This window comes from Mandrillus leucophaeus, unplaced genomic scaffold, assembly GCF_000951045.1.
Source record: "Mandrillus leucophaeus isolate KB7577 unplaced genomic scaffold, Mleu.le_1.0 Scaffold895, whole genome shotgun sequence".
In the NCBI taxonomy this organism is placed as follows: Eukaryota; Metazoa; Chordata; class Mammalia; order Primates; family Cercopithecidae; genus Mandrillus; species Mandrillus leucophaeus.
The window spans coordinates 130,313-141,983 of record NW_012109752.1 but is presented as its reverse complement, the minus strand read 5'-3'; the positions used below and the strand labels follow the sequence as shown (position 1 = coordinate 141,983).

At 54.1% G+C, this 11,671-nt stretch overlaps 1 protein-coding gene across 3 annotated transcripts in view; it reads left to right on the top strand.

Moving 5' to 3' along the window:
* Positions 1-700: 700 nt before the first annotated feature.
* The window catches only part of RSPO1 (R-spondin 1), a 23,729-nt gene continuing 12,758 nt past the window's right edge, over positions 701-11,671 (top strand). For 2 of the 3 annotated variants that reach the window (XM_011969500.1, XM_011969498.1), the window contains exons 1-3: positions 701-1,058; positions 3,267-3,333; positions 5,666-6,047. In XM_011969500.1, the coding sequence (XP_011824890.1) occupies positions 5,954-6,047 (94 nt within the window). In that variant the 5' untranslated portion in view covers positions 701-1,058; positions 3,267-3,333; positions 5,666-5,953. Of the gene's footprint in view, positions 1,059-3,266; positions 3,334-3,600; positions 3,780-5,665; positions 6,048-11,671 lie in introns of all 3 variants that reach the window. The other variant, XM_011969499.1, reaches the window with a different exon arrangement.

The following is an 11,671-nucleotide window of genomic DNA, read 5'->3' as shown; positions in this document are numbered from 1 at the left end:
AGGTGTCTGTAGCTGTTCAAGACTCATTCCACAAACATTTATGGAGTTCCTACCATTAACCAGGAGTTTGTAGCCTTCATTTCATTGAACCCTCAAAACAGATGAAACTTTGCGATTCAGAGAGGTTAAGTAACCTAGGCATGACCACACAGCTGGTAAGTGATAGAGCCAGACAAGAATCTAAGTGTTATTCCATGATCTCCCTCACTCTCACCTACCAGCTGCCTCTGGAGGTGTCCTCACCTCGGTGCCCAGGATCTGATAGCCTTGGTATGTCTTCTGTACTGGGAAGATGCACAGATTTGACCCTGAAGGGGGAGAGGGTGCGGTCAGGACCACCAGGCCCTGTTGAGCCTGTTCCTTGTCACTTTCCAGGTTCCTGATGGGGAAACTGGGATTTTCACGAGGGTCTCCGGCCCCAGTTCTGACCCCAAGATGAGCGGAGTTGTTGCGGAAGCGGAGTTGTTGCGGGTTCTCTGGCTGCGTGGAATCCCCGGGGCGCGGGGCGGGGCAGGGGACAAAGACAGAGGGTCTGCCCCACGGTCCCGGGGACTTGTCCCTCTGCCAGTCCCGCGCTCGGAGCGCAGGGCGCCAGCTTTGGGCAAGGACGTGCGGACTCCCGGGCCGGCGCTCCAGTCCATTTTTTCTTGCGGATCCCTGGAAGGGGGGCCGGCTCGCGGGTGGGACTGCGAAGGGGGGGATTCCCTCCCTCGTGCTCGCAGAGGACTGGCCCCTCTCCGGGCTGGGAGCTCCGGCCGAGTGGAGGCGCGACGGAGAGCACCAGCGCAGGGTAGAGAGCCCGGAGCGACCGGCCAGAGTAGGGCATTCGATCGGGTACTGCAGAGAACCAGGGCCGCTCCGGGCCGCCCCGGAGGACCGATGCGCCGGGTGGGGCGCTGGCCCCGAGGGCGTGAGCCGTCCGCAGATTGAGCAACTTGGGAACGGGCGGGCGGAGCGCAGGCGAGCCGGGCGCCCAGGACAGTCCCGCAGCGGGCGGGTGAGCGGGCCGCGCCCTCGCCCCTCCTGGGCCTGCCCCCGCCGCGACAGGCAGCACGAAGGTGAGTCCCCTCGTAGCTGCCCCGTCCTTCTCCCCAGCGCCCCCTTCCCCGGGAGCTGGGGCGCGGCGGGCCCTCCCGTCGGGGCTGGTTCGAGCTGGGTGCGGGGGGAGACAGCGAAAGGAAGGGGAATGTGGTCGCTCTCCGGTCGGTGATCGGGAGAGGGCACCTCCTGCACCCCTTCCTGTAAGTCTGCCGCCCCCGTCGGCCCTCAATCCAGCGGGCAGCCCCCTCCCCTCGAACTCCCCATCATCCCGCAGCCCGGGTGATCGTCCTCACTTGCAGTCCTGAATTCTCCAAGTCCACCAGCCCTGTTTACACCCCGCCTCCAATCCAGAAGTTCTTGATCCCGGGTCGCACTGGTTTGGGTTCCCCCAAGTTCCACGGTCTCTGGTAACCCCCACCCCAGTCCACAGCCTGGGCCTGGGTTCGACGTGGCAGGCGGCATGCGCTGTGGCCCCCGGTGCGCAGCGAAGTGGCGCGGCTCCCTGGCCCTCGGGGTCTGGCGCTCAGGAACCGAAGGTATCGCTTAGTTGGGGAGAGGTGGGAGCTGTGTTCGCCCGGGACTCGCAGGAGGGCCGGGACGGACTTGGGGTGAGGGTGCTTGGGGGCGGGAGTTTTCTTGTGAAACTGGCCTCTCAGACGTGGACAGCTCTCTTGGCTCTTGAGGGCCAGCCGGGGGACCTCAGGTCCGCGTCTCCCTCGGCACCTGTTGGGGCCTCTGGGGGATGGTGGGGGAGGGAATAAGAATGTGCGCGCTTGCGGGGGTGATGGAGGGTTGAAGAAGCCATCCTCCGCTGCCCTTGCTTTTGGGGGCGGGGGCACGGCCCCCGCACCTGGCTTGGCTCCGACCGACAGGCTAATCCCGACAGGTCGGACAGGCACATACTTGGTCCCGCCCCCCGCCCGCAATTCTTCTGCCCCCGCCTGCCAGCCTGCTAGGAGGCCAAAACTCTGCAGCCCGCAGCCCGCCTGGGGAGGGCTAATGAGAAATTATCTGGATAGTTTACATTTTTGGGTCTGTATCGGACACCTGATGGAGTACCACTTTATTCTGAAGGTGTTGCAGGCAAGAAGGTGAAGGTGATTCCAGCCCCGTCCCTGGGCTGAGTTTCTGCCCTCAGCTCCACCTCCAGCTGTGTTCCCTTCCCCAACCTGTGTCCTCCCCTCTGAGGCCCATGTGGCCTCTCTCTTTGGTCTTCCGTCCCAGCTCTGCCTCTGCCCCCAGCCCCGTCCCCACTTTGCAGGTCCACCCCACAAGCTGGATTGTGCCTCACACTCCGCAGCTCCCTGCGGGTTGCCCTGCCCTCCCCACACCAAATCCTGGGTAGCAAACCCGAGGGCTGGTCCCTAACTAGGTCTGTAACCCCTGACCCTTAACCACTCAGGGCCAGGTCTCTTCCCCTGTAAAATGGAAATAATTCTACCTTCCTTCTTCCATTGTGAGGAGTAAAGAAAGACCTGGCACATGGCAGGTGGAGGGAGGCATCCAACAAGTGTGAATCCCTAACCCCCCACAGTGGCAAAGAGAAATACCCTTTCTTACCCCTACCAATACCTGAGGCACTACCAGCAGTCCCCATTCTATCTGTGTAGAGCGAGCCTCAAAACATAAACTGCCAGTGCCATATAACCCAAGGCCCAAAGGAAATCAGACAGAGGACTCTAAGAGAAATGAGACAGGCTGCTTAAAAGGGAGTCGTCAGCTCCTATCTCCTCTCTCAGCCCTAGTCCATGCTATCCGTGTCTGCAAGTGTAAGTGCCTGTGTGTGCACATATGGGGTCAGGGACTAGACGCAGGAACATGGAGCCACTGAGGCAGGGACCTGTGGCCCTCTGGGGCTTGGTGCTGCAGGGTTCCTAGTCTAAGACCTGTCCAGCATTTCAAATCAGATTTCATATAAGATCCTGGATTTTCCACTCCTCTTTTGAAAAATCAGAAGATCTGTAAACAATCAGTCAGAGCTGAACGGCATATGCTCCCTTTAGATGGGTCATTTACCCTCTAGTTTACCCCCTCCACATCCAGCTTCAATCGTACATGTCATTTGTACCCCCTGGTGTAGAGGAACTCTTAGCCCCTTTACAGGGTTGATTCTATATGTACCTTTTCAAAAAGTGCTTGCAACTCTTCCCATCCCAGAGGTGAGGGAGGCCAGTGTCACTTGCTTCAGTGAAATTTACATCTGGATCCTCCTTACGATTTCCCAGCTGAGATTGTGGTTTCCTGGTGATTCAGGTGGGAGTGGGCCAGAAGATCAACGCTGGCAAGGACTGGGTGAGTGTGGCAGGGGTCAAGCTGAAAACTAGGACCTGGGAGGATGGAGAAGGAATTCAGAGGGAGAGGAGAGGGAGGAAAAAGAAGGGAGCTAACATTTGCTGAGCACTCACCCTCAATTGCCAGGCACCATGACAGGTGGGCACAAGGAATGCAGAGATACATAAGGGAAATTCTGTGCCCCCAAAAAAACGCCAGGGATATTGATCACGCAGTGAGTCCAAAGTCTTTCAGATCCAGGGTTAACACCAAGTTTGTCTGATGCAGTGTTTGTCAACTGTAGGGATTCATGGAACAGATCTGCCAGGGATTCTCAGACCTTAGTTTGAGAAATGCTGCAATTAAAGGCAAATCCTATCACTCTGAGTGATCGCTTTGGTGTCAAGGCAATCAACCATAAAGATAAATGCAAATATGGAAATTGCATAACAGTGCCCAGTATTAAGGTTAGTATCCAGATGATACAGAACATGTTCATATTGCCGTTTGAATGATCATTAGAATATAGACACAAAATGAAGCTTTGATCACAACAAATACAGCAAATATTATTGAGTCATCACTATGTGCCCAGCACCATTCTAAGCAGTTTTATGTATTAAGTTATAAACAACAATAACCTTCTTTCAGATAAGAAAACAGGCTCAGACCAGCTAAGCAAGGTAACACAGCTAATAAGTAGGAGAGCCAATATTCAAAGCCAGGCAGTCTGACTCTGAAGTTTATGTCCATGACTATCACGCTGTACAGCCAGCCTCTGAGACTACATTCTTGGGCCTGAAGACCCCAGTTTGATAAACTCAACTGGACATCTATAATTTGTGAGGGATAGAAGTGTGTAGTGGGGGCTGGGGAGGATACAAATACTTTGGTAAATCAGGCAGGGAGTACTGGAGGGGCGTGCAGAGGTTGGCAGCTGATGGGCATTTGGGGATGGCTGGGGGCATCTCCGCTGGCTCCGGCCACAGCACCAGGTGGGATCCATCAGCCTCATGTAAACACTTCTCACAGGCAGCTTAACCACTTGAGTGTGTCTGGCCTTCAAAGCCAGCGGGAGAGGCCAAGGAGGGAGGTACTGAACTCCCTTAGGGGATAATGATTTATCTCCCGTGCAGGTGGGCTTTGCTGGGGCCTCCCTGAGAGGTGAGGGGGTGGACTAGCACTGAAGAGCCTAGAGGGGAAAGGATTAGGATGGGGGTGGGAGGGGCATCTCCACTCCAGCACCTCAGATTTCTCATTCCTGAGCCTGAACTCTCTGACTCTCAGCTAGCCTGTGACATAGTCATGCTTGTCCCCATTCTATAGACATGAAACTGAGGTTCAGCGAGGCTGCATGACTTGTCCAAAGGCATCTAGCCAGTGGAGGGGAAGGTGATGGCTCCCTGGCATCTACAGAGCCTTTGTGCTATTGACCTGCATGCTCTGTTGTGCTGTGGGTGTGTGTGGGAGAGTGTGGGGTGTGCGTGGGCAGGTCGCTGCTATGAAAGAACCTCGGGAGCATTGGAGCATGAGTGTGTGATCCCGTGAGGGGGCAGCAGGGTTTTCATTCTCACTCCCAGGTTGGGCTCAGATGTCCAACTTCCCAGACACATCTGATTCAGGGGAGGGACCGGCTCCCCTGCCCCCATCACCCCAGCCGGCCAGCAGGTCCAGAGACCTGGCTCTCGCTGGGCTGGGGGATTATCCCCATTCTCTGTGTCTCTGGCCAGGGCGGGCATTGCTGCCTCTTTTATCCTCTCACAAAGGCCAGGCCCGCCGGGCCTGCTGTGTCAGAGTTTCTGTGGCCGGGGGAAGCCTTACTTCCTTTTCTCCCGCCAAGCCCAGAGAGCCACGCAGAGTCTGCCAGCTTGCCGGGGGCCACTGCTCTAGCTCCAGGACAGGTGAAAGGCACATGGGTGACTCAGCCCCAGGAACAAAAGGCTGAGGGGTCACTCATGGAAGGACAGAGAGAGAGAGCTCCTCTTCAAGAGAGAGGATATTACTGCAGCATGAGGTCTGTAGGGTAGACTTAAGGAAGGACTTCCAGTTAGAGCTGGACAACAGGAAGCAGGGGTGGGACCAACTGGCTCCCGTTATTGAGAAATCATCAGTGATCCACAAGTTTGGTTTGAATGTCCGCCATATTCTGGCTACACAGGTTGCCGGCTCCAGTCCCAGGTTAGGGAGTTCTGCAAGATAGGAAAAGGAGCGGATTTCTTCTAGAAAGGTGCTAGGTAGGTAACTCATAACGTCCAAACATTTTGAGCTCCCAGTCTTCTGGGTAGGGCAGGAGGCATAGGTGGGAGGGTTCATAGTACTACAGAATTAACCCTTCTTTCTCCTCCCCTCACAGGTTGGTTTTTGGAGTAGTCCCTGCTGATGTGACAAAAAGATCTCTCATGTGATATTCTGAGGTACCTTTGAGGAAGTCTCTCTTTGAGGACCTCCCTTTGAGCTGATGGAGAACTGGGCGCCCCACACCCTCTCTGTCCCCAGCTGAGATTATGGTGGATTTGGGCTACGGCCCAGGCCTGGGCCTCCTGCTGCTGACCCAGCCCCGGAGGTGTTAGCAAAAGCCGTGTGCTGTCCACCCTCCCTGAGACCACCCCTCCGACCAGGGGCCTGGAGCTGGCGTGTGACTATGCGGCTTGGGCTGTGCGTGGTGGCCCTGGTTCTGAGCTGGACGCACCTCACCATCGGCAGCCGGGGGATCAAGGGGAAAAGGCAGAGGCGGAGTGAGTAATGGAGCATGGTGGGCCACAGCTGGCCTTGGAAGTGGGAGGGGGCCACCCGGGAACTAGGGGTCTTCAGGAGTTTTATTCCATGATGACCCTTGCAGATTTCCACTCTGTCTATTACAGCTTTGTAGATTACTCAGTAGATGATCCTGTTTGTGGATTATTCAGTTGGTGGATTAATTCGCTGAGATTACCCACTCTGTAGATGACTCACTTTGTCTGTTTTCCCCTTTGTAGACTCTGCTTTCTAGATTAACCCCTCTCTTGTGAGGATCCAGTTTGTGGATTACGCTTTTGTGGATTATGTGCTTTGACATAACACCAGCTTTGTGTGGTATCCATGGAGATGCTTCCCCAAACCCCCTGCCCTGGGGCTCCTTTTTTTTGGCTAAAGTGCAGCCATCAACCCTTCTGGGTTAGGAGCTCTGCACAGCTTAGCACTGGGTAACAGGGCTTCCCCTGCCCAGATCATGGGGCAGGAACAGTGGAGTAGGGAGGATCAGGAGACTATCCACTGCTGTGACTTTTAAACCACGCCCAGTGGGATTCAGGGAGCTACAGTGGCATCGAAGGGGAGACAAGCAGGCAGGGGTCTGGCCTGACCACCCTTCAAACCAGAGCAGTCTCACTTTTCCCTGCTTTTGGTAATGAGCATCCACATGAGATGTCGTTGGAAGAGAGGGTTCTCATAGCTTAAAAAGAAAACCAAAATCCTATCATTGTATAGATGCTAAGAAAGGGGAAGAAACAGGTCTAACGAGATACAGTTGATGTTGGAACCCAGGTCTCCTAATGCCTGTGGGCCCAGTCTTCTTGAAAGCCGAATTTGATGGAGTTCAAGGGTAATCTGTCCCCAGCCCCTTGATAGGCACTCCTCAACCTCTGCTTAAGGTCTCCAGTGATGGGACCCTAGTGCTGTAGGGGTGGCCACTGTGTGTGAGGGGCCCACACGAGGGAGAGGGTGGGGGACTCCAGAGTCCCAAGTCCTCATCTGTCTTTTGACATCTGCCATGAGAAGATGCCGTGCCCACAGGTAGGAGGTCTTCCTGAAGTCTAGCCCAGCCCCCTCTTGCTTCATGTTTCCCTGCAGACGGAGGCCCCCCAGTAAAGGTTGAAAAGCAGTGGGGTTTTGCCGGGGCTTCACGGGAGCAGCCAAGGCCAGGACTCAGCGCAGGGAGAGAAGCTCAGAGAACTGGTGAAGCTGAAAATCCCTGGCTTAACAAACAATTAGAGACAGTTAGGTTTAATCAGCAGCAAGGCCTTGATTTTCCTCCCTTCTCATCTGTTGTGGCCAGTATTTTGGACTCCATGGGCCAGATGCGGTTTAGCGGTTTATAATCAGTCTCCTCTATTTCCGAAATGAGAGAGAGAGAGACAGAGAGAGAGACAGAGAGAGAGAATGGGAGGAACCATTCACATTCAGGCAACGTGCACGTGTGCTTAACGCTGACCCTCACGCATGCAGAGCCTCATGCCCGGCTAAACCAGAGGTCACGGGACCTGAGTTCAAGTCTGTTGTATTGAAAAGGAAAGGAAGTACTAGACTTGGCATCAGAAAGGGCCTGGTCCTAGCGATGGTAAATCTCCTGCAGCAATTTTGACGTGCTTGCTCACTTTTCATACGGCCACATCTAACAGCCATGGCAGCACATGAGCCAGTTTTTATTACCAAGTGATGTAACAGACATCCTTGATGGTAAGAGGCAAGGGTTGGGAGAGGTGTGGAGACAGGCTCAGGGGTGCAGGGAGGGATGAAGGTTGTGCTGTTTGTCAATACTTGTCACATAACAGCCATAGTCATCGCAATCAGGAAGCTGAAATGTAATGTAAAGGAGGATAGTAAGGCTTACATGAGATTTTATATATATATATATATATAGAGAGAGAGAGAGAGAGAGAGTTTTGTTTTATTTTGTTTTGTTTTGTTTTGAGATGGAGTCTCGCTCTGTCACCCAGGCTGGAGTGCAGTGGCACGATCTTGGCTTACTGCAACCCCCGCGTCCCAGGTTCAAGCGATTCTCCTGCCTCAGCCTCCCAAGTAGCTGGGATTACAGGCACGTGTCACCATGCCTGGCTACTTTTTGTATTTTTAGTAGAGATAAAGTTTTGTCATGTTGGCCAGGCTGGTCTCGAACTCCTGACCTTAGGTGATCCACCCACCTCAATAGATATATATTTTTAACACCTTTGTAAAACATCAAGTTCTGCGTAGACTCTGGGTGCAAATCATTATTATATAAACAATGTGTAGACCATTTTGCCTTAGGGATTCTGGGGAAGTAGAGAAGGGAAGAAAGAAGACCAAGACACCTGTGTGTGCCTGGCCTCTCGACAAGACAAGCTTGGAAGGGCACTGGGTAGACCTGGGGATGGGGGTAGGTGTGCTATGTATGAGCCTCAGGGCTGTTGACTCTGGCTGACAGTCCTCAGCTTCAGGGTAGGAGGGCCACCAGAAGCCACTCAATCTAAACCTCATTCTGAGCTATTATACACCAGTTTTGAAGCCAGACATGTCTGATCTCAGAGTCTGAGTGATGGTCTGCCTGCATGGAGCGAGAAAAATTGAGCAAAGAACTTCTCTTCAGCTGTGAGTGGTGAAGTCCCCTTGAAGTTCCCCTCCTCCATTCATTGAGGACCCTGCCCCTCCCTGAACTCCTGTTCACTAAGCCCCTTGTCTTCTTGCTAGCCCTCACCCCTGATCTGGGGTCCCTGCACCTTCCTGAGCCCTCATTCCCACTCATCCCTTGCACTGAGTGTGCTCCTTCCTGAGCCCCTTCTCCTCTCTGATTCTTGGGCCCCATGTCTCAGTCCTGCCTCCTAGGAAGCCTCCATTCCTTCATTGAGCCTTGACTTCTCCAGAAGCCAGGAGCCCGCTTTGTGCCTCTTCTCACGGCCCCGTCCTCCATCCGGAGCCTCTGCCCCTGCTGCACTGACAGCCTTACAGTCCCTCATCCCGCACTGAATCCCCGTTCCTTCCTTGGCTCATTCCACAAATGTTTATTGAGATCCTGCAAGCTGGCCCGGATCTCAAGAGATGAATCTCACGGGCGGAGGCTGCAAGCGAGTGGGGGAAGACAGAATGTCAGTCCAGTTCAGGAATGCTGCACGGGAGAAGACCTGAGGGCATGGAGAGCTCCGGGGAGTTGGGAGGAGGCACAGAGTGTTCCTTTAGGAAGTGGGGTGCAGCTAGGAGTAGCTGGGGAAATGAATTATCAAGGGGGTTCTGGGGAGCCCTAGGATTTCCACTGGAGAAGCTGTGCTCATATGTTTTCTGTTGGAAAGAAGGGTTCTGCTGCTAAACAAGCCATCCAGAACCCACTAGGACAGAACAAGGAAGCTGTCTGAGGCTGAGGGGAGGGTCCAGGTAGAAGACACTGCAGGGTAGAGGTCAGGTCATTAAGCTCTTCGCACCTGCCAGGCTGAGGAGTTTGGACGTGGCCTGACTCCAGCTACAGTGGGTAAGGAGCCACTGAGGCTTTCATCAGGGAGCCCAGAGCCCAGCTGCTGGGTGGGGGAGGTGGCTTGAGGTGGGAGGCAAACAGCCCAGGTAAGAAAAAGTGAGGATCTAAACTAAGCTCACAGTTGAGAGCTTAGTTTAGAATCCTGGGTCTGGCTGGGCATGGTGGCTCACGCCTGTAATCCCAGCACTTTGGGAGGCTGAGGCGGGTGGATCACCTGAGATCAGAAGTTCAAGACCAGCCTGCTCAACATGGCGAAAGCTTGTCTGTACTAAAAATACAAAAATTAGCCAGGAATGGTGGTGTGCACCTGTAGTCCTGGCTACTCGGGAGGCTGAGGCAGGAGAATGGCTTGAACCTGGGAGGCGGAGTGTGCAGTGCACTGAGATTGCACCATTGCACTCCAGCCTGGGTGCTAGAGCGAGACGGTTTCAAAAAAAAGAGAAGAATCCTGGGTCCTACCAGCAGGACATACCCAGGGCTTTCTGAACGTGCAGGTCTCAGAAAGCCACAGGGATAGATCCACCTCCTGGGACAGCGTGTGGCCTGAGAGGGGCCCTGGCCTACTCACTTCCTCAGTCTCCTGGCTGAGGCCCTGCTCCCTATCCTCTTGCCCTCGCCAACTGAACTCAGGTCTCTCTTACCAAACCCAGTTCCTCCAAGACTAGATTCCACCCCAAAACCAAGATCATCACTCTCTGGGTCATGGTGAGTTCTCTCCATCCACCACTGTCCCTGACCCATCTCACTTGAGTCCCTCATCCATGTTCCATCCTGGTCCCTCCACTGTAGTGAATCTTCATTAAGATCCATCCATACACCACCCCTCATCTCAAGCCTCTGTCTCACTCACCATATCCTCAACCTTATAACCTTGTGGAGCCTTATCCTTTACTGAGCTCCCATTCAGAAATGATGGGCTCTGCCTGCCGAAGCTCTTTCTAGTGAGAGAAAGAGACACGTTAGCAGATAATATCAATATAAGGTGACGTTCGCCATGACAGATTCAAGTACTAGGGGTGTGGGAACACATAGAAATACTCCACTGAGACTCTGCAGGGAGGTGAGATCAGGAAGACTTCCTGAAGGAGGTGACTTTAGTTCTGAGGCTTGAGGGAGTTGGTCAGACTCAAAAGGAGGTGGAGAGTGTTCTGGGCAGAAGGACCAACTTGAACAAAGGCACACAGGTGTGAGATAGTGTGACGTGTCCAGAGAAACAAAAATGGTTTGATATTGCTTAGGAGTGGTGCTGAGGGGTAAGGTGGATGGGATGAGCCCACAAAAGCTTTTAAGGTCAGGCAAGGAGCTGGGTCTTAATTCTGTAGGTGATAGGGAGCTATTGATAGATAAGAGGAAGGAGTGTAAAACAATCAGATTTTTAGTTTAAGAAAGACTCCTGGGGATGAAGAAATTGGGAACTGGAAGAAATGAAGCCCCTAGGGAGGAGGGGCAGCGATCCAGAACCATTCTTCAAGGGGTGTGGGACTGAGCTGCCCTGGAGCATTGCCTCATCATAGCCACAGCAACTTAAAAGAGCTTTGCATAGGATGAAGGAGGCTAGGAGAGGGGGAATTGAGGGCACAGCCTTGCCCTGCTGGCTCAGCGAAGTGGGCTGGAGAGCAGGGTGCTTGGGAGCTGAGGGAGGTGGGGTTGGTGGGGGGCAGTGGTTGGTGGAGAGGGCAGAGCTGGGGGTGCTGAAGAAGCCAGGAAGGAGGCTCCCTCCCCTGCAAGCACCCCTCACCCTCAGAGTCCACCTGGCCTCCTCAGCCAGGCTTATAGCCCTGCAAGGCTGCTTCCCCTGCACAACCCCCATAACAGGCAGCAGCAGGAGGGAACTTTCTTGCTTTTGTTCCTTCTTTTCTTTTAGAGACAGGGTCTTGATCTCGCTATGTTGCCCAGGCTGGTCTCAAACTTCTGGGCTCAAGGTATCCTCCTGCCTCAACCTCCTGAGTAGTTGGGACTACAGCGTGTGCCACTGTGCCCAGCTAGAGGGGAGCTTTCTAAACCACCAACCCAACGATGCCCTTCCATTGGTCGCTTCCCTCACCAAGAGAATATATAAAGCTCAGCCAGGCATGGTGGCTCACACCTGTAATCCCAGCACTTTGGGAGGCTGAGGCGGGCAGATCACGAGGTCAGGAGTTTGAGACCAGCCTGGCCAAC